The sequence below is a fragment of the Equus caballus genome, chromosome 2 (assembly GCF_041296265.1).
Source record: "Equus caballus isolate H_3958 breed thoroughbred chromosome 2, TB-T2T, whole genome shotgun sequence".
Taxonomy (NCBI): Eukaryota; Metazoa; Chordata; class Mammalia; order Perissodactyla; family Equidae; genus Equus; species Equus caballus.
The window spans coordinates 37,133,799-37,154,853 of record NC_091685.1 but is presented as its reverse complement, the minus strand read 5'-3'; the positions used below and the strand labels follow the sequence as shown (position 1 = coordinate 37,154,853).

The window sequence follows — 21,055 nt, the reverse complement described above, 5'->3', positions numbered from 1 at the left end:
TAATTAGAATATTCAACAAATTCTGGATTTTTACAACAGATATAGTTAAAAGGAATGTGACCTTTTTAACTAAAAAAGTGTTAGCATGAAAATCCCTAATCTGATAGGAAGCTTTTTTTCCCCTATAAAGACCAGTTCTTTTAATCATTTTCCGAACAATCTAGATGTTATAGGTTACAGTTTCCTAGAGGGAGAATTTTATTCCAGTATCCTTTTGTGTAAGATTTCATGAGGAAGTTTTGCAGTTCATTTATTTTAGTTATGAGAGATAATTTCTTTTCATGTTCATGTAGACAGTTCAAAATTGATGTCATCTTGCAGCCTTGTGAAAGAACATGGATGAGAGTGAAAAGGTGAGAAAGAAACCATTGGGAATGGTAGCGTTGCAGGTATCAAAGTGATAGTGATAGTGTACCTTCCATTCCTCTGATTTTACAAGTATGCTTATTTAGAATGTTGATTGGGGGAAGATATGCTCATTTCATTACCTGGGTGTACAGTTTGTTATGATACATATTTTATGCTGGAAACTGTCAGATATGGCAGCAGTTTTAATACACACATGAAGTAAAAGTCAGTTTCTTAAAGTGTTAAAGGAGTTAATATTATTAGCAATTTTTTGGTAATTGTTGCAATGTTTAATCATAAAGACTTTTGTCTGAATTCTCATCACCAAAAGTGTTCTTCCCTATAATGAATAGGGAGATAATTTCTGGACGCAGTTGGAGATAAAATTTTGTTTTGTTGCACTGTGATTCCTTATTCTCAGATGTATTTTGTGGGGCCAAAATAGTTTGTATATCACTAAAAATAATGTCTTTTAACCTCAGAGAAAATGACATAACTGAAATTAAACCGTACTTCAGAAATGGGTGACTAGAAACTATGTTTGTAGCTGCATAGGATTGAAATGAGAGTAGAAATTAAGTAGGTTTTATCGCATAATACCAACTTTCTCCTCTTTGCTACTCTGTTTATACCTGTTTGAGATGAATCACTTTAATTGAAATGGGATTTTTTTGTTCTTTGAGTGTATAAAGAGAAGATACCTGTGCTCAGAGACCACTGAAACATACATGATACTAACTAAAATGTGAAAATCAGCGATTAGATGTTCATTGATATTGGGGATAACAAGTGAAGTATATGTTTTGGGAGCATTCAGAGAACTTTCAAAGAGGACCACTAAAGGTTTCTCTAAGACTTTAAGAAGCCAAAGTCAAGAATAATAAACATTCTTACGAGGGATGTTCCTTTTCTTTTCTTTTTTTTTTTTTCTTCTTCTCCCCAAAGCCCCCCAGGACATAGTTGTATATTCTAGTTGTGAGTGCCTCTGGCTGTGCTGTGTGGGACACCGCCTCAGTACAGCCTGACTAGTGGTACCATGTCCATGCCTGGGATCTGAACTGGTGAAACCCTGGGCCCCCGAAGCAGAGTGCACGAACTTAACCACTCCGCCATGGGGCTGCCCCCTCCCCCCACCTTTTTAAGGAGGGATGTTTCTTACTTTATCTTTTGCCCCTATTTTCATTTAAAATGAAAATATCTGCACTCTTATTTAAACCTAAGTAAAATACCATAAATTTCATTTTAAATAGCAGATTTTTTCTGGCTTTCACAACCATTATTTGCCTGTTTTGTCCTTCTGCCTCAGTTTTACTTTTTTTTTTTTAAATGCATTTTCTTTTTTTTAAAGATTTTATTTTTTTCCTTTTTCTCCCCAAAGCCCCCCGGTACACAGTTGTATATTCTTCGTTGTGGGTCCTTCTAGTTGTGGCATGTGGGACGCTGCCTCAGCGTGGTCTGATGAGCAGTGCCATGTCCGCGTCCAGGATTCAAACCAACGAAACACTGGGCCGCCTGCAGCGGAGCGTGCGAACGTAACCACTCAGCCACGGGGCCAGCCCTCAGTTTTACTTTTTTAGATAGTTGAAATTATCTGAGAATTCAAAATGTTTTGCTAAAAGATCAATGTTAAGAATAAAATGTATTCATTGCCGGGGACCTTTCCAGCTATTAAATGCAATTTTTATCTTGAAATTTGCAGCTCTGATTTGTGATGGAATTAAGTGAAAGCCAACTAGTGGTTTTATGGACTGTATGATTAACTGTTCTCTCTCCTTGAGATATTGGTATCTAAAAGTTCTTTAAAAAGTTACCTACTTGGAGGGAGACGGGTTGGTGGAAAAAAAAACGGCAGGCATATTAGTGTGTCTGCAGTCCTGAAGAAAGCCATTAGATTTAGCACATTGTCTTGCCTCATTTTGAGTGGCTGCCTTAAATACCTACTACTTTCCAAAATAATAAGCATTTGCTCATTCCCTGCTTAATGCAGTTTTGGGGCTGTTTAGCAGCATGGGATAAATGTTTAGCAGTGTGTGCTTTGGGGAGAAGTGCACCAAATAAGTAAACACACACACACACACACAAAGACAGACAGACACATATATATCTATATTTTTGGTAGTATTCTTTTCATTCCCATCAGTGGTAGGCAAACTGCAGAGATCACTTGAAGAGCCCCCATTTTTGAAACACATTCCTTTCTAGGCTGCTGTATAGTTTGTTGTTGGGCAGTAAGCTACACACAGTCTTTTGGAGTCATGTTAACCAGCCAAGCCTTTTTTGTACTAAATATGGAAAATGGAGGTATTTGCTTTCTAATTGCTCTGGTGGGCTTAGCTTCCATTATGGAGATCTATAAATAGATCAGTTTCCTCTCTGGTTTTCCTTTTTTGTCAAGTACAGCATTTAAGTAAGGTTTTAGAGAGGTGTAGGTATTGTCAGTATTAGGGTTCTGTATGGAATAGGCAGTTTTAGAAATAAGTGCTGGCCTAACCCATATTTGCTCTGTGATGGGCACCGTACTTTCATTTAAGATTCCCTGATGTTAGGGAAATGAGAACAAGGTAGACTTTACTCTGAGAGTAAATCAGGAGAGCTCGTTGTGTGCTGCCTGGGCAGCCTGTGTGTCTGAATATTGTGGAAAAAGCTAGGAACTGCTTGTTTGTGACTCAAACCAGCCTAAACTGGAATCATCCAGTTCGAGTTGGCTGCTTGCCACCTCCCAGAGGCTTCCTTATTTTGCCAGAGTTTCTGCCCGGCCCTCAGTCCAGGGGGCGGGGCCAGGCAAGGGGGAGCAGGCGGGCTTCAGCGCTGCGGGGAGGAGCAGCTGTGGCTGCCAGTTAGCCGGGTTCACTCCTAGAGAGGATGCAGTTCAGATACAGTAAGAAGCCAGCCCAAAACTAGAAGCTGGTGTGAACCCTGCTATTTTCAATACATCTTCCCATTATTACTCCTTTGATTTCACTGTAACTTTTTGTCTTCTGCCCTTTAGAAGCTGTCTTGAAAAGCAGCTTCTGCCATATCAAACACTGCTTGGGTACATGACAATATGGTCTGCATTTGGTGATAAAGAATTTCTTACCAAAAAATAAGTTAATGACCAAAGTTCCCCATGATCTTAGCTTTTAGTTAAGTTAGTCTGTTTGAAGTAAAGAACTGTCTCTCCTTTCCTCCTTTTCGTTCTTCTCACTTGGGTGGTGCTGGGGTTTATTTTCGTTTGATTGATTGTTAGGTAGAAGGAATGAAAATAGGTTTGTTTGGTTTTTTTAAGATTTTATTTATTTTTTCTTTTCCTCCCCAAAGCCCCCCTGATACGTAGTTGTGTATTTTCAGTTGTGGGTCCTTCTAGTTGTGGCATGTGGGATGCCGCCTCAGTGTGGCTTGATCAGCGGTGCCATGTCCATGCCCAGGATTTGAACAGGTGAGACCCTGGGCCGCGGAAGCAGAACACATGGACTTAACTGAAAATAGGTTTTGGGGTAAACATGTCACTTGGTATCTTCTGTGTTTCAATTTAATCTTGATGTAAATATTTTTAAATGTTTTAAAAATTAACAAAATAATTCAGATTAAAGTCCTAAACAACAAATTTTAAAATTAAAAATGCTATGCCAAGTTGTGCTTATTTGACTTGGAAGCAAATTCTTAAAAAAAACCCAAAACTGGGGCTGGCTTGGTGGCAGTGGTTAAGTTCCCGAACGCTGCTTCAGCAGCCCAGCGTTCCCAGGATCGCATCAAGCCATGCTGTCGTGGTATCCCACATACAAAATAGGAAGAAAAACCAAAACAGTATTATGCTTAAATTGCAAGTTTTTAGTGTCGCGGCTACTTTCTGCATAAAGGGCCTCTTTCTTAGCTTGCCTCTTTGAGAAATAAGGGGTTAAGTGATTAAACATGGCCTGATTCCTGATCAGAGAACACCTATAAGTCACTAAGCAATATTAAAGCCGCAAATAAAAGAGTACATTTATTTTTGTCTTTCTGGATGCCAGGTCTATATAGAAAACATAAGTTTCCATAACCTTGCTTATGTTTTAAACTTTTGGAATGAGCCTGAAACTTCAGCTCGTCTTTTTTTACTTATGGTGAAAGATTACTCAGAGCAGTTTTGGTGATCTCTCTATTATCCTTTTTGGGTTGTTTCACTTGGAGGCTTTCTATGGTCATTCTCAGAAGCCGTGGTATAATTTCACCCAGCCCTGAACAAGAAATAAAGACACAGAAATAAAGGAAAATGTGGTATTCTCATTTAAAAATAAATATTAGCATTTTCTGAAGCTCAGAGTTAGCCAAGATTTCTTTACAGGCACCCTGCCCCTAATTTTTTTTTTTTTGTAAATCTGTGTCTTAGAGTACAAACTGAGTGATTGCGTTTATCTGTAAAGAGTAGTTTTGTGATTGCTTCTTCTGTGAGAAAACAGAGAAAGAGCACCCTCTGGTAATTTTACTTAAATTATTAGTCATTCATTAAGTTATATGCTACTAGAATTTACTGCTGCTAGAAATTGCATACAGTCACCTTTATAGAACATTTTTCTAAATCCACTTTGTACAATAAATGAACTTACTCTTTCCAGGTAGATAAAATAGTAAGTGAAATATATTTTTAAATTAACTTTGTAAAACAGAGTGGGTTTTTCCTAAGAATCTCAGAGTCGTACTCTAAAAACATTTCTTGGTGTAGAAGAGGAGATTAGAAATATATGTTAAGATCAGGGTAGTGACATATATTGTTAGAATCAGGTGGGAAAACATATATAGCTCCATAAAATAGGGTTGGACATTTTTAGAATTTGTCTTAGTTAATAACTATTTGAATTTTTCTTAATGCCATTAAATTAAAAAAAATTTTTTTAAACTTACGTGCATTGTTGATATAATCCTGACCAAGGGATGGTGGGTTTTTTAAAAAATCGTTAACAAAGATAGATCTTAAAGTTTAAAGTGGTAAGTACCCTGGAACTGAATTCCACTTTTTGTATTAATTCCTCTGTACTTTTAAAGTGGAAATTTATGCAATTAGGAATCATTTTGCTCATATGTTGGAGTTATCTGGAATTATGAGAAGTGTAAGTGACTTTATCAAGGTAACACCCTGATACAGGTTTTTCTCAATGGTTTTATATATACTATAACAATTATTTTTAAATGTTGGTAAACCTCTAAAGCGTTACCTCTCATAAGTGACATTTCTTTAAGGATTGTAATGGCTTTAATTTGGTTTCTTATTTAAAGGACGATATGCTTGTTTATTGGGCATATTTTTAGTTCTAGAATTAGCTTGTCCCATACTGTATCCACTAGCCACATGGGGCTATTGAGCACTTAAAATTTGGCTAGTCTGTGTACCAGTACTGAGCCATGCTATAGCATGGATAAACCTCCAAAAACATGCTAAGTGAAAAGCCAGTACAAAAGACCATGTTATATAACTGTTTATATGAAATGTCCAGAATAGGTGCATTTGTAGAGACAGAAAGTAGATTAGTGGTTGCTTGTTGCTGGGGCTGGAAGAGAATGGGGAGTGACTGCGAATAGATGTGAGGTTTCTTTCTGGGGTGATGTGTAGCTACTAAAGTTACATTATGATGATTGCATAACTCCATAAATATACTAAAAACCATTTATTGTACACTTTAAAATGGGTCAGTTTTATGGTGTTAAATTATATCTCAGTAGAACTATTTAAAAAAATAGACACTGAATTTTGAACACATAGCAAAAATGTATTAATTTTTATGTTAAGTGCATGTTGAAATATCTTGAGTATTTTACATTAAATAAAATACATTATTAAAATTCACCTATTTCTTTTTACTTTTTAAAGCATAGCTACTTAAAAAATTTAAATTATATTTTTGGCTTCTATTAAATTTCTGTTGGACAGCACTGTTCTAGAACCAAGTTGTATCAAGATATAACATCATGAAATAATTTGTACATCCATTTAGTTAAGTGCTTTCCATTTTGCTTAAAGAAGAATAGCATCCGTTATTTTTCTTTCTTTTTTTAAATTCTCAGGACCCTTCTATCTTTTTTAAATTATGGGTTAATGGAAAAGGCTCTTGGGACTCTTAAGCCTAAAGTATTGACTGAACTACTTTAACAAATTTGGTATTGGTCAGGCTAAAATACCTGTTGATTTCCAGAGTGACCAAGAGAATGTTTCAGCTGTTGAAAACTTTAATATCTAAGCCCCTAAATAAATTAGTTTAATCCCCTAAGAGGAAAATTAAATCATTTTAACCAGAGTAATCTTTTTTAATTAAAAAAAATCTTAACCTGAAGATAAATTTTTATGTGATGGCTAATACTTTTGATAGAGGTTTAAAATATGTCTGTTAATATACAGTGGAATTCTAGTGTTGGAATTAGAATAAGACACACATTTAATAGACACCCGTGTTGCTTCTAGACATGATTTATATGACCAAAACTGGAGAGTTCCAAGATTCTTGGATGTTATTTTCAGTGCTTGGTGGAGGGGCAGACTAACCTCCTGAATGTGCTGTGTCATGGTGGTTGGAGCAGTTTGGACTGTAGCTTTGTGTTTGTTTCCACTGGAAGAAACTGCAGAGGAGTTGTTTAAGCAAAACGACTGTACCACTTTACGCTGGAGTTTCGTAGTGAGTAATTTGAAGTCATTTATAAGTAAATAAACAAGTGCATCAAACAGTAGATGACTTTAGGCTTCCTGGTGGGGAGTTAGGTTTCCTTCTAACCTCTTGGGTCTGGAACTGCTTTGAAAGTTCAAAAGTGGGAAGTAGCAAACTTCTTCTTTATTCTGGATAGGTAGGAGATGTAATTAGTACTCAAGTTAAATTGGAAAAAGGCAAAACCCAAGGTTCAAATTTAATTTTGTTTTGGTAAAGTCTCCAGCAGTTGTGTGTAACCATTTGGAATAAAAAAAGCACAGTTTCACTCAATCTGTACGCTTTCTTGGTTTATGCCTTTTGAAACATTTTAGTTGTCCATACAAGAAATATATCTGGTTTTCTATACTGTGTACAGTTAAGGGAAGGAGAAAATCCCATTGTTTAATAATTGGCAATTTAGATTTCTCTTCAGTCTGTCTCTTGAATAAAGCATCCCATGATGTGGCTTTGTTGCCATGCAGAAGGATTTTTTGTTCCTTAGGCAGACACGTTATATCTGCTTATTACTGTCACAGAGCATGTATGTTTGATCCTTTTTGTTTTGAGTTACTTGAGTAGCGGGTTTTCTGAGTTTTAAGAGATTGCCAAGAATGCCATGAGTTTGTGGGCCCACGCTCTTTGGAATTTAAGCTAAAAGTGTACTCTAGGGCCAAGGTTGTTTTGGATAGAGTGAGAATACTTAGAAAAATATTTTTTTCACTTTACCCACTATGAGTTTTGTCCTTAGCAGAATCTGTAGCAGAATCTGATCATGTATCTGCCTCCTCAAAAATCTGAACATAAAATGGTAAGCAGCACTTGGTGACTAGGTCTCTGCTAGTCCATCATCTTACAGTTCTTAAAGTTAACTAGGGAATTTTAGGCCCCCTTAAAGCCCACCAGAAAATAAGCCACATGCTTCTTAGTAATAGATTAATACGAGCATAGCCTCTTTCCATTTTTGCTGTTATTAGAAAAATTGTTGTCATTACTATCAATCCTCTCCAGAACTTTTTTAAAATTTTCCTTGAGATTAGGATAGTTTACAACCTTGTGAAATTTCAGTTGTACATTATTGTTTGTCAGTTGTGTTGTAGGTGCACCACTTCACCCTTTGTGCCCACCCTCCCCCCTTTCCCCTGGTAGCCACTAATCTGTTCTCTTTGTCTACGTGTTTAACTTCCTCGTATGAGTGGAGTTGTACAGAGATTGTCTTTCTCTGTCTGGCTCATTTCACTTAACATATTACCCTCAAAGTCCATCCATGTTGTGAATGGGACGATTTTATTCTTTTTGATGACTGAGTAGTATTCCATTGTACATATATACCATATCTTCTTTATCCAGTCATCAGTTGATGGGCACTTAGGTTGCTTCCACGTCTCGGCTATTGTAAATAATGCTGCAATGAACTTACGGGTGTGTGGGACTTTTGGAATTGCTGATTTCAAGTTCTTTGGATAGATACCCAGTAGTGCGATGGCTGGGTCATATGGTATTTCTATTTTTAATTTTTTGAGAAATCTCCATACTGTTTTCTATAGTGGCTGCACCAGTTTGCATTCCCACCAGCAGTGTATGCCTCTCTAGAACTTTTTCATCTTCCCAGAGTGAAACTCTGTAGCAATTGAACAGGAACTTCCCCTTCTTCTCTCACCCAGTCCCTGGTAACCACCCTTCTATTTTCTATCTTTATGAATTAAATACTCCAGGTACCACAGATAAATGGAATCATCTGATATTAGTCCTTTTGCATTTGGCTTATTTCACTTAGCATAATGTTTTAAAGGTTATCCGTGTTGTAGCAAATGTCAGAATTTCCTTCCTTCTTTAAGACTGAATAATATTCCTTCAGGGTTTTTTGGGTAAGCTTTATTTATCCGGCAGTCATCCTGTAATTCCCTGCTTGCATATTCCTTTTATTTAACCTCACCTAAAGACAGTAGTGAGCTTTATAACATTAACTGCAGCTGTAATTGCATCCCACCCCACGGTTACTTGTTCTTAATCTTTTGTGAGAAAGCTACCACATATAGCATGTTTAACCTCCATTTTAAACATTACTTCCTGCCAAAATAAGGCATTCTTTAAAAAGTAGTTTTTAATGATTTTGTTTTTTCTCTCATTTATGTAAACTTTTGGATTTAAGACTAGGAAGAGAAATAAAACCAGTTATTTTAGTAGTTGTGGTTGAATTTACCACTACTTTAATGACCATGAACAATAAATAGGTTTATATTGTCTTAATCTTACCTACCTATAAAGTGGAGCCAGTACCTATCTAAGGTTTAGACATGCTTGATATTTATAGATGCTCATAGGTAAAGGCTAGATGAAACTAGAACTCAAGAAAAGTTAATTTCTGAGGTCTAGATTTTCTACTAAGAAATCCTTAGGAAATAAATTATTCATTTTTTATATCAGCAGTAAAAGCTGATTGCAGTAAAAAGAAAAATGACTGTCAGTGGATTCTGGTTCTCTTTCTGCCTCTACCTTTGTCTACTAAGAGAAAGCTTTCCTTTTTTGTCATTTTCGCTCCAATTCAGTTAATCATTATCTTTTTAAAAAATTAGATCTTTTCCCATTAGAAGTCTTTGTAGTTTCCAATGATAGAAGAAATCTGTGGGCCAAAACAAAATTAAAGTATTGGTTCCATAATAAAAATGCGTTTTCATTCTTTAATGTATCAATACAGTTTTTCTTTTCTTTTTCAAGATTGGCACCTGTTGCCAAGCTGCTGCTGCTTTTTTTTCCCTCCTCCTTCTCCCCAGAGCACCCCCAGTATATAGTTGTAGATTCTAGTTGTGAGTGCCTCTGGTTGTGCTCTGTGGGACGCCGCCTCAGCCTGGCCTGATGAGCGGTGGTGCTGTGTCTGTGCCTGGGATCTGAACTGGCAAAATTCAGGGCCGCTGAACTGGAGTGCGCCAACTTAACCACTCAGCCACTGGGTCGGTTCCTAGTTTTTCTTAATGAGTACCCTAAATTTAAAGAATTTAGACAACTTCTTATTACCTTTGACTCTAAAGAGCTTAATTGATCATTTATACAGTTGTCTTAACAGTGTTTTCCTTGTTTCTTTTGCAGTAGTTGCAGTATCACCAGTTAGAGCTGACTCATTTCTCTAAAATCATTTCTGAGGAACTTTACCTGGATAAACCAGGTTGTAAGACCCTTGATTCAGCAGAGCTTTTTTGACAAAAAGCAGCAGATAGCCTGTTAGGTCCACTGGTTTGGAATCTCATCTTTTTCTAAGGAGCAAAGAGAAGAACTGCTCACTTTGTATTTTACTTCTTAGGTCATCTTTGTGTGTGTGTGTGTGGTAAAATAACATAAAATTTATCACTTTAACCGTTTTTAAGTATACAGTTCAGTGATTTTAACATTCACATTGTTGTGCAGCTATCACCACCAGCCATCTCTAGAGCCTTTTCATCTTTCCAAACTGACACTCCATGTACATTAAGCAACAACTCCCCCTTCTCCTCCTCCCCAGCCCCTGGCAACCACCTTTCTGTCTCTATGATTTTGACTACTCTAGTTACCTCACATAAGTTGAATCATGCAATAGTTGGCTTTTTGTAACTGGCTTATGTCACTTAGCATAACGTCTTAAAGTTTCATCCAACTTGTAGCGTATGTCACAATTTCCTTCCTCTTAAAGGCTGAATAACATTCCATTGTATGTAGATACCGTATTTTGTTTATCCAGTCATCTGTTGATGGATACTTGATTGCTTCAGTTTTTGGTTATTAATTCATGCTGTGAATGTGGATGTACAACTGTCTGTTCATGTCCCTGCTTTCGGTTCTTTTAGTGATACAGTTGGCCCTCCGTATCGGAGAGTTCTGCACCGACTGCAGATGGAAAGGCCTACAGTGGTTGTCTCTGTACTGATCGTGTACAGACATTTTTTTCCTCGTCATTATTTCCTAAACAATAACGGTATAACAGCTATTTACATAGCATTTTACATCATATTAGGTATTATAAGTAATCTAGAGATGATTTAAAGTATATGTGTAGGTTATATGCATATACTACTCCACTTTGTATAAGGGATTTGAACATCCCTGGATTTTGGTATCCTGGGCAGGGAGTCTTGCAACCAATCCTCCCCAGATACTGAGGGATGACTGTATACCCGGAAATGGAATTGCTGAATCATATGGGAATTCTGTTTCAGAGGAACTGCCATACCGTTTTCCACAGCGTCTACATCATTTTACCTCCCCACCAGCAGTGCACAAGGGTTCCAGTTTCTTTACATCCTTGCCAACACTTGTTTTATTCTGTTTTTTGATAATAGCCATTCTAATGAGTGCGAAATGGTAGCTTTTTGCAGTTTTGATTGGAATTTCTCTAATGTTTAGTCATGTGGAGTATCTTTTCATGTGCTTTTTGGCCATTTGTATATCTTTGGGAAAATAACTGTTTAATTTCAGAGGTGCCCATTTTTGCATCTGGTTGGTGGTTTTTCTGCTGTTGAGTTACATCGTCATTTTTAAAGGCAAATTTAAAGTGTCTTAAAGTTATAAAACAAAATACCCATTAAGCTTTTTATGCAAAATAGAAGTTTTACTAATTTCTCCTGGACATGGTTCTTTGGTGAGGAAAAATCTAATTGTGATACTAAACTACCACCTTAAATCCCTAGTTTGAGGGTAAAGAAAGCTATTGAGCTAAGAAATCATTTTAATTTGAATGGAATAGTTTTCATTGATGTAAACCTTACTAGAATAGGGGTAGCAGTACTGTATATTCCACTCATCATTTGTTTAAAATGATGAAACAGTTTTGTCTACAGGTACTTTGACCTATTATTGACATGGCCAAGCACGTGTTGTAAAAAGCTATTTGCGGTTTCCCTTTTTATCGTAGTTTCCAAAGTTGAGTCACACCAGGATATTTCGGATCCCGTCTTCCTCTTGAATAGTCTGGTTTTCAGAAGTTGACCTTTATTCTTCACTTTTTTGTCCTCTAAGTTTCGGGTTATTGAAAGATGATTTATGAAATGATTTGTTAGTAATAAGAATAGTCAATTTAAGGATCACGTTTGAATTGCAGCTTAAAATTAGCATGTTAGATTTTTCAGGAAAAGGGAAAGCAGACAGAGAAATAATGTAGCAGAGTTTGTCAACTTTGGCACTATTCACATCTGAGGCCAGATAATGCTTTGTTGTGAGGGCTGTCCTATGCACTGTAAGATGCAGCAGTACCCCTCCCCTCTACTCACTAGATGGCAGTAAGCCTCACCCCACTCACAGTTGTGACAACCACAGATGTCCCTTGGGGGTCAAAATCTCCCTCAGTGAGAGCCACTGATGTAGATATTCATAATTATAGGATTTGTGAATGAAATAGAATAGTGCATCCAAAGTCTCTGGACTTTGTTAGACGTTTAAAACATGTTTTTGTGATTGTTTTAATTGTGCTTTTACTTTCATCCCAGAAAATGTATATTTTTAAAAATCATCTTCCACAAAGTTCTAGATAATGGGATCTATGAGGCATTTTTGTTTTTACAGATATCAGTGATTTTTCAGTCAGGTTATTAATATGTGTCAGTTCAAGTTCTAGAACCTTAGAACAGCCATTATTTTTCTTGAATAATTAATGAAACTTTAAAGAAGAAATACTTTGCAGTCTGCAACAAAGTAACATTTTATCAGAAATTTTCATTTCACTCTTAGATACCGAGTTTAGTTAATACCTTCTTTTTACTGAGCTTGGTGTATTTTCCTAGGCATTAATTTCAATTGCATACACAATTCAAATCAGTAATTTCTTGGAGGTACATCCCTTACATATCGGGCACCATACTAGGCTCTGTGTTTACAAAGATGAATCTAGTATTGGACTTTCAAGAGGCTAGTAAATGAGTAGTTACAATACGGAGTGAAGGGATTTGAGATAGACATTGTAGTAAAAGAGGCTTAGAAATACACAATTAAGAGACCAGTGAATGCTGTGGGGTGGAGTCAAACAGCTACAGAGCAGAAGGTTAACTTTGGAGCTAATCCTTGAAGGCAGGGCAGTCAAGGAGGGTCCCTTCAACAGGAATGGGTATGGATGAGAGCTCTCATATGCTTGCTATATGCTTGGCAGAGTGCTAAGCACTTTATAATGGTTAACTCAATAAATCCTCACCTCTGCTCCTCACATATGGTAGGTATTATCACCATTTACATAGTCATGAGTTGCTTGGGTGGCGGCGGGGAGGGAGGATACTCCTGAGAAATGCATCGTTAAGACGATTTTGTCCTGCAAACATAGAGTGTTTTTACACAAAGATGGTAAAACCTACTACACACCTAGGCTATCTGATACTACTAATCTTATGTGACCACCGTCGTATATGCAGTACATTGTTGACCAAAATGTCATTGTCCATGTCTGTACAAGAAAATTAAGGTTTAAAGAAGTAATTTAACCAAGGACTTATATATCTAATCAGGAAAAAAAGGTTGTAAAGGATCCTCTTTCCCTTGTTTAAGAATGTGGACTTGATCCTGTAGGTGTTTAGGAGTTATCAGAGATGGAAGGTTGGAGGTAGGTGGAGAATCATAGAACCCTACAGTTAGCAAGACTTTGAAGGTCATGAGGTCTGGTAACCCACTAGGGAAATTAAAGTTTAGAGAGGCAAAATGAGGTACCTTACTAGACCACACATTTGAGTATTTCCTTCCTCTTTTTCTTATAAAAAACAAAGACTTAATTCAGATTACATCAGAAGTGGTAGAGTTAAAAATGGAATTGGGATCACATAAGACTGTCTACTAAACTAGTGTTTTTCTTTTAACTTTCTGGGCGCAGGACCCTTTTAAACATTCTTGAATTAGTTTTTGTTTATTGTAGGTAATGTCTATTAACATTTGCCATATTAGAAATTAAGACTTTTAATTTGAATTTTTTATTAATTAATTTATTTGACATAACTCTGTTTTAATTTTAATAGTTTGTTTTAGCAAAAATCGACTTGAATGGGCAGTGCCAAACCGGAAGTGGTTAGGAGCACTCCACCAACAAGAACTAGGGGAAGTTTATAGAGAAAAGGCAAAAGCAAAACAAGGAAATTATTTGATCACTTATAGCTTAAGCGTTTGCCTTATTTGGAAAAGCCTAATTGGCTGTTGATAACTGGTTGTCTTTAGGTTTGATTTCTTAACCTTGAGGCATTTACAGGCTTAGCTTTTGCTTTCCTTAGGTAGGCTGCTAAGGTATGAGAACCACCCTCAGTCTAATGGCCTCCCTGTTTAATTAATTTATCAACTCTTCTCTTTTGGTCATCCTCTCATACTGAGACGTTAACCAGAAATTTGGTACTAGTGCCACTCTTGGTCACCATCAGGTTGTTGTCTTGTTCTTGTCTTGTCGTGAAACTCATAGGTTATGATGTCGGTCTGTGGAAGAATTATTTTTGCTGTTCATCTTGTTTCTGTTTCTCCAAGTGCGGTGAGACCATCTGATGTCCTGCTGATGGCTGCAAACGTGAATTTAAGATTTGAAAGAGCATAGCCCACCAGGGAGACTACAATGTGGCTATCAGTTGGCTAATACCAAGAGACTGAAAAGTATGCTCCTTAGTCAGGGCCCCCTATGAACCAAACCAATAAAATAAAAAAATGTACCTGAAGGGGTATCAACCTGGTTTAGCCAAGAGGCTTGTTTGTTAATTTCTTGTATTTGGTACAATATCAGAGCTGCTGATCCAAGTCCAGCAGGAAGTATTTGCTATGGCATAGACTTATGGCTTGTTCAGCCAATAAGTAATCTTAAGCAATTATGTTATCTAGAACCACCTTAGCGGGGCCGGCCCCGTAGCTGAGTGGTTAAGTTTGCATGTTCCTCTTCTCCGGTGGCGGCAGCGGCCCAGGGTTTCACCTGTCTGAATCCTGGGCGCGGACATGGCACCACTCATCAAGCCATGCTGAGGCAGCATCCCACATGCCACAACTAAAAAAAATACACAACTATGTACCGGGGGGCTTTGGGAAGAAAAAGGAAAATAAAAAATAATTAAAAAAATAAAACCGCCTTAGCAAGACATTCTAGGGTCTCTGGTTGTGCAGCTATGGCCTTAGTGGTAGGTTTAGCGACAGTTGCAGAGTTAAGAAGCATTGTCTTCCTGTGCATTAACAGAGAAAAAAAGCAAGTAGCGAAAACACAAAAGGAATAAAGGTTTCATACTGGAGGTGAAGATCTTCATCCATGATCTTGGGAGAGCCATCTGCCTCAAGATGTTGTCTGCTTCTGGGGAGGAACCTCTCTAGTCAGTTGTAATTTTAGATCTTTAACTGGTATGACATAGCTTTTTTAAAGCAAAAAATAGTGAGATGTGGGGCATTGTTTTATCTTTTTGCAAATCTCTTTAGTGTCTGGCTTAATAAGATAGCTAGATTTTCATAACTACATCTGTATTCAAACTGTGATTATGAGTTTTTTGTGTGAAGTATATGAAGAAAATCTGGTCTCACACAGATATATAATGGAAATAGGGAAGACCTTCCCGACCCCCTAAAAGGATCTTGGGGGCCCGCACAGGTCCTCAGACCACATTTAAAGAACTCCTGCACTAAGAAGATATGATCGTCTTGAAAATTTGGACCTGTAAAAAATTGGTTATAGACAGTTTATTATCTAATGTGAGGATACATTTCATTTAAGAAATTAGATGATAATCCTCCTCATTTGATGGAAGCATCGAGGACAGTGGGCACATTTTGAATTGCCCAAGTCTGGTGGAAAATCTGCATTTTGCGTCTTTTCCCTTTTGACTCATATATATTGATTATGTAGAGAGAAGAAATTATTAGCTCCTGGTGGAAGAGAATAGAGATTGTTGGAAAATTGTCACTTGAGATTAAATCTGCTCTTAACAAATGGGCCCTCTTAACTTCTAATTGCAAAATTTTCTAGTTGCTTTAATTGCTTCTTTTTTAAAAAAAAAATCCCTTTATGCCAGATTTTTGTCTCTTAATTTGGTTAAATGCTTTTTTTTTTTTAATTTTTTTCCCCTTTTCTCCCAAAGCCCCCCAGTACATAGTTGTGTATTTTTTGGTTGTAGGTCCTTCTAGTTGTGGCATGTGGGGTGCCACCTCAGCATGGCTTGCTGAGCAGTGCCATGTCCAGGCCCAGGATTCGAACTGGTGAAACCCTGGGCTGCTGGAGCAGAGCGCGCAACCTTAGCCACTTGGCCACCAGGCTGGCCCCAGTTAAATGTTTTTTAATCTTCTAGCTTTAAAAAAAATGACATAGATGCATATTTATTATAATCAAATGTTTACAGATAATATAGGGAAATGGATGCAGAAGTCAGTCCTTGGATGTTACTCTTGTGTCTGAACAAGTTTAGCCCTGAGTCATCTTACAAATAGTACATCCAGTGCCTACCCATTGACATTTTCAGTGTTAAGAGTCAAATACTTCGGATAGTTCTGTGTATAAAATGCCTGTAGAAACAGGGATAGTTGATTATTTGACGTGATAATTTGGTTTAAGAGAATCCTGGCATCCCATGTTCTGTTTGTTTAACAAGAGTTTTGTAAGCAGTTGCTTATTCTTATGTTTCTCAATTAGGCAAATTTTGATCAGATCTGCTTCTTAGTTTTCCTACTAATTTTAATCAAAAATTATAAGGACACATAAGAAGTACTTCAGCCTTAATTGTCCTATGTGCTTAGGAAAAGTATAACTAGACTTCTTTTAAATTATATTTCTCTCAAGTTCGTTACCATTTAGACTTTTAATTGGCATTGAAAATGTGATATTGATGTGGCAGGTAAATTTAAAGTCTCCTTTCCTAAAACTGTTAGCAGATGTACCATCGTTACTGCTTCTTGAAGACAATTTAGATTGGAACAGCTTCTGGTTAAGTACTTTTGGCTTTTAAGAAACAGCTAAATACTATATATTATATGGTTCGATGAACTGTTGTGACTCTTGTAACAAAATTATGAAAATAAGAATTTTTAATATTAAAATTGACACATATTCTGGACATTTGGGCTTTCTGCCATTTTGTAGGACTGAAAAGTATTTGAGGGGGTCTAAATTTGTGACCTCATTTTGACTTAGGATTTTAAAATTCATAGTATGTTTAATAGACTCTACTGGAAATGTACATTGCAGTTTAGGGTTAGCATATCAAAATGTGACCTCAAAAGTTGTATCATTTTATAATTCACCTTTCCCCCTTTCTAGTTATTACTTTAAATTAGTCAGCAGATAATTTTCCCAGTTAGATTCTACATTGTTTTAAAATTGGCGTGGTAGCAGGGAATTCACCAAGTGTGTGATGACGCTTAGAACAAGTCTAATTTCTGTCACTATTTTGTACTTTAAAATCATAGTTAGCGTTGATTGATCATCTTTCTGTTCATTTTTATAATACAGACTTACACAGAACTTTCTTTTTGCTGCCTCATTAATTATTTCGGTAGCCAGAAATTCTACTCTTGCCCATATTTGTTTACTTCTTTACCCTTTATTGCTCAGGAATTTTGGTGTATATAATATTAGTGTTACATAGTATTGTAGTTAAAGGATTTTCCTTACTGGTTATTTTATGATTCATTGGAATTAAGTTGATAAATCATGTAACATTTTCTATACTGTAGTCATCTAGTGGCCTTGTGAATAATCTTGTGTTGCTTGGAGTACTTTAACACATATGATAGACTTTTTTTCCTTCTGTGCTAAAAATAAAAGATTAATTTTGTTAACCCTTAATTTGAATGAAAATATAGTATCCTATTCACTTATTACTAGTAACACTGCTTTTTCTGAATGATCTAGAGAAAAATTTCTTTTTATGGATGGAAAGACTGAAGCCCAGTCATTTATAGGAGGCGTGGCAATGAGGACTTGTAGTTCTGTTGCGAGGCTTTTATCCCTAGTAGTTCGTATTTTGTAACTTAGATATCTCTTTTTTAGGTCTTACTGGCATAGGTTTATTTCCCTATGTTTCAAACTGCAGAAAGCTGTGATAAGCCAGTGAAGTTTTCATCTTTTGCCTTAGCCCATGAGAGCTAAATAAAAATGCTGTGTAAGTTCTTAGTTATGGCAGTCTGTTTTCTTATAGTATTTATGTCTTTACTTTTTAAAAATCAATAGCAAATTTATCTCAGATCTTAGGGTTGGACTTATCCATCTAGCTGGTTTAGAGATTGTCTTGGATGTGAGAGCTGTCGTCTTAGCAACTATCTGGGTCTTTCCTCTGGTGAATGTGCTTAAGGTGGATTAACCCCCTGGAGTTATTTGCTTAAAGGATAAAGCTTCCACAACAAGGAGGGTAGAGTATGAAGTAAAATTTCAGAAACCTGTAAATAGCAGAACCTATAAAATAGCTTTTTATTAATTTATTTGAGGATATTATAAAAGAACTTAAAACACACAAATCCAATCTTCCACATCCAGTCCTGAAAAGAGAATTTTATGTTTCTCACATAGTTCTCAGGCATAATAAACTTGTTTAAGTCTCTCTCTTTTTTTGAGGAAGATTAGCCTTGAGCTAACTGCTACCAATCCTCCTGTTTTTTCTGAGGAAGACTGGCCCTGAGCTAACATCCATACCCATCTTCCTCTACTTTATATGTGGGATGCCTACCACAGCATGGCTTTTGCCAAGTGGTGCCATGTCTGCACCCGGGATCTGAACCGGCAAACCCCGGGCTGCTGAAGCAGAATGAGTGCACTTAACCACTGCGCCACTGGGCTGGCCCAGTATATCTCTCTCTTAATCTGACCATGTTGGTAACATTTTCTCTTTATCTTTCAACTAACTGTCTCCCACTCTGAGGATTATATTAAACTGAAGAGAGTTGGGGCCAGCCCTGTGGCCGAGTGGTTAAGTTCATGCACTCAGCTGCGACAGCCAGGGTTTTCGCCGGTTCGGATCCTGGGTGTGGACATGGCACCGCTTGTCAGGCCATGCTGAGGTGGCGTCCCACATGTCACAACCAGAAGGACCGACAACTAAAGTATATACTATGTACCAGGGGGCTTTAGGGAGAAAAATCAGAAAAAAAAAAAATTGGCAATAGTTGGTAGCTCAGAAAAAAAACAAAATGAAGAGAGTAATAAATTCAATTTCAGTGACTCTCATTTCCAACATTATTCACAGAGAAAAGAGCCTAAACTAACAAACCTCAAGTAACTTACATAATATTTCTTCATTAGTCCTTTAAAAATTTAAATTACCTGGCAAATTATTTTGGATATTTATGTTTTCCTAAAAATTAATTTACCCATGAGGTAGTATAGTAGTAGTAGCAGCAGCAGCAGAAGAGTGTCACTTTATTTATTATTGGTTTTTAAAATGATTTTTAGTTTTCTTAGGTTTTTTTTTTAATAGGGAAAGATTTGTCCTGAGCTAACATCTGTTGCCAATCATCTTCTTTTTTTTCTTCCCTCCCCAAAGTCCCAGTGCATGGTTATATATCCTAGTTGTAAATCCTTCTCACTCTTCTGTGTGAGCCACCACCACAGCATGGCAACTGACAGATGAGTGGTGTGGTTCCACGACCAGGAAACAAACCTGGGCCACCAAAGTGGTGAGAGCACTGAACTCTAACCATTAGGCCGTCAGGGCTGGCTCCACTTTATTTATTGAATGCTGTGATATTCCAAACTCTGTAAACCTGTGGGTTATTTTATTTCATTCTTAACCTAATGAGATAGGTACTCTTAAATTATTTCCATTTTACAGTTGTGGAAACTGAGACTTAGCAAGAGGTTAAGTGACTTGTCCAAGGATACATGCTGTACAGCTGAGCCAAGATTTGAATTGAGATTCCTGAATCCAAAACTCATATATCCACTATTTTATTGTTATTACCCTTAAGTGAATCACATTTACTAGTAGTATTTCATTTCGAAAAATTTGTTCAAATTTTGCACAGAATGAAACATTTGTCTTTAGGTGGCATGTGGTGGCAAAATGTTGTTACTTTTGCTACTACATTCTCAGGCCAGTGTTTGCTGTCTTCTGCCGTCTCTGAAGGTGGAATATCAACGAGATGTGGAGAAGATAGGGTATCCACAAATCGTAGACCTAAAATTAAGACCTTTTAATTGTTGCCACTTGTCGATTTTAAGAGTTTTATATACTACTTATTTTTTGTTTGTCTTTTCACTAAAAATTTTCTTTGCCCTTCTGCAGCACTGATTCTAGCAGTAGCTCAAGTGATGACTCTCCAGCCCGATCAGTTCAGTCTGCAGCAGTCCCAGCACCCACTTCCCAGTTGCTTTCAGCCCTGGAAAAAGATGAGCCTCGTAAAAGTTTTGGGATCAAGGTTCAGAATCTTCCAGTACGCTCTACAGGTAAAATTTTGTGTTACTGTATTTTCCTTTCTGCTACTATTGGGGAATGAGAGACTGAGCAAGTTGAATTTTATACTTTGTAGTGACAACAAGCTTTATTTTTGTGGTTCATTAATATTTAATGCCATGTAAGAAAAAGTAAAGGAGTATTATAACTTTATGTAGTTTCTAGGTTGTTATATATATAAAGATTGCCTGTTATTTTATTTGTACTTCTTATATACACATATATATGTACGTATACATTATTATGCATATATATATATATATATATATACACACATACACACACACATAATAATTGTATGGTACATGTTGTATAAAGAAACCACGGTTTACTTTTGAATAAACCATGCTTTCTGGATTTAGTATTTTGATATTAGGGGAAATTTGATATGATGAAATTGTAGAAATACTGCTTCTAGTTAGATTTATTATATTGGTCTGGAGTCCCATGTTACGCGAAATAACTTTGGACATAAAATTATGATAGGAAACCCGTTTCAAAATATTAACATTTTAAATGAGGAAAGTCATGAATAATGGAAAAGTCTAGTTAAAAGCTATACTGTCGTTTTTCCCTTACTTCTGATATCTTTAATTGACAGTTGACCATAATATACTGTTACTGCTACATTAGGCATATTGAGTATGTAAACAACTGTTAGTAGATGGTCATACCAGCAAAGACCAATGTAAGTATTTCTTAGCTTAGTGTATTTCAGTGATTACTGATTTATTAAAACAGCGTGTA

At 36.7% G+C, this 21,055-nt stretch overlaps 1 protein-coding gene across 14 annotated transcripts in view; it reads left to right on the top strand.

Moving 5' to 3' along the window:
• SPEN (spen family transcriptional repressor) overlaps positions 1–21,055 on the top strand; it is an 87,444-nt gene that overhangs the window by 38,775 nt on the left and 27,614 nt on the right. For 12 of the 14 annotated variants that reach the window (XM_070260909.1, XM_070260906.1, XM_070260905.1 and 9 more), the window contains one exon: positions 20,141–20,301. In XM_070260909.1, the coding sequence (XP_070117010.1) occupies positions 20,141–20,301 (161 nt within the window). Of the gene's footprint in view, positions 1–6,815; positions 6,972–17,918; positions 18,026–20,140; positions 20,302–21,055 lie in introns of those variants that run through there. The other 2 variants (XM_070260914.1, XM_070260915.1) reach the window with 2 other exon arrangements.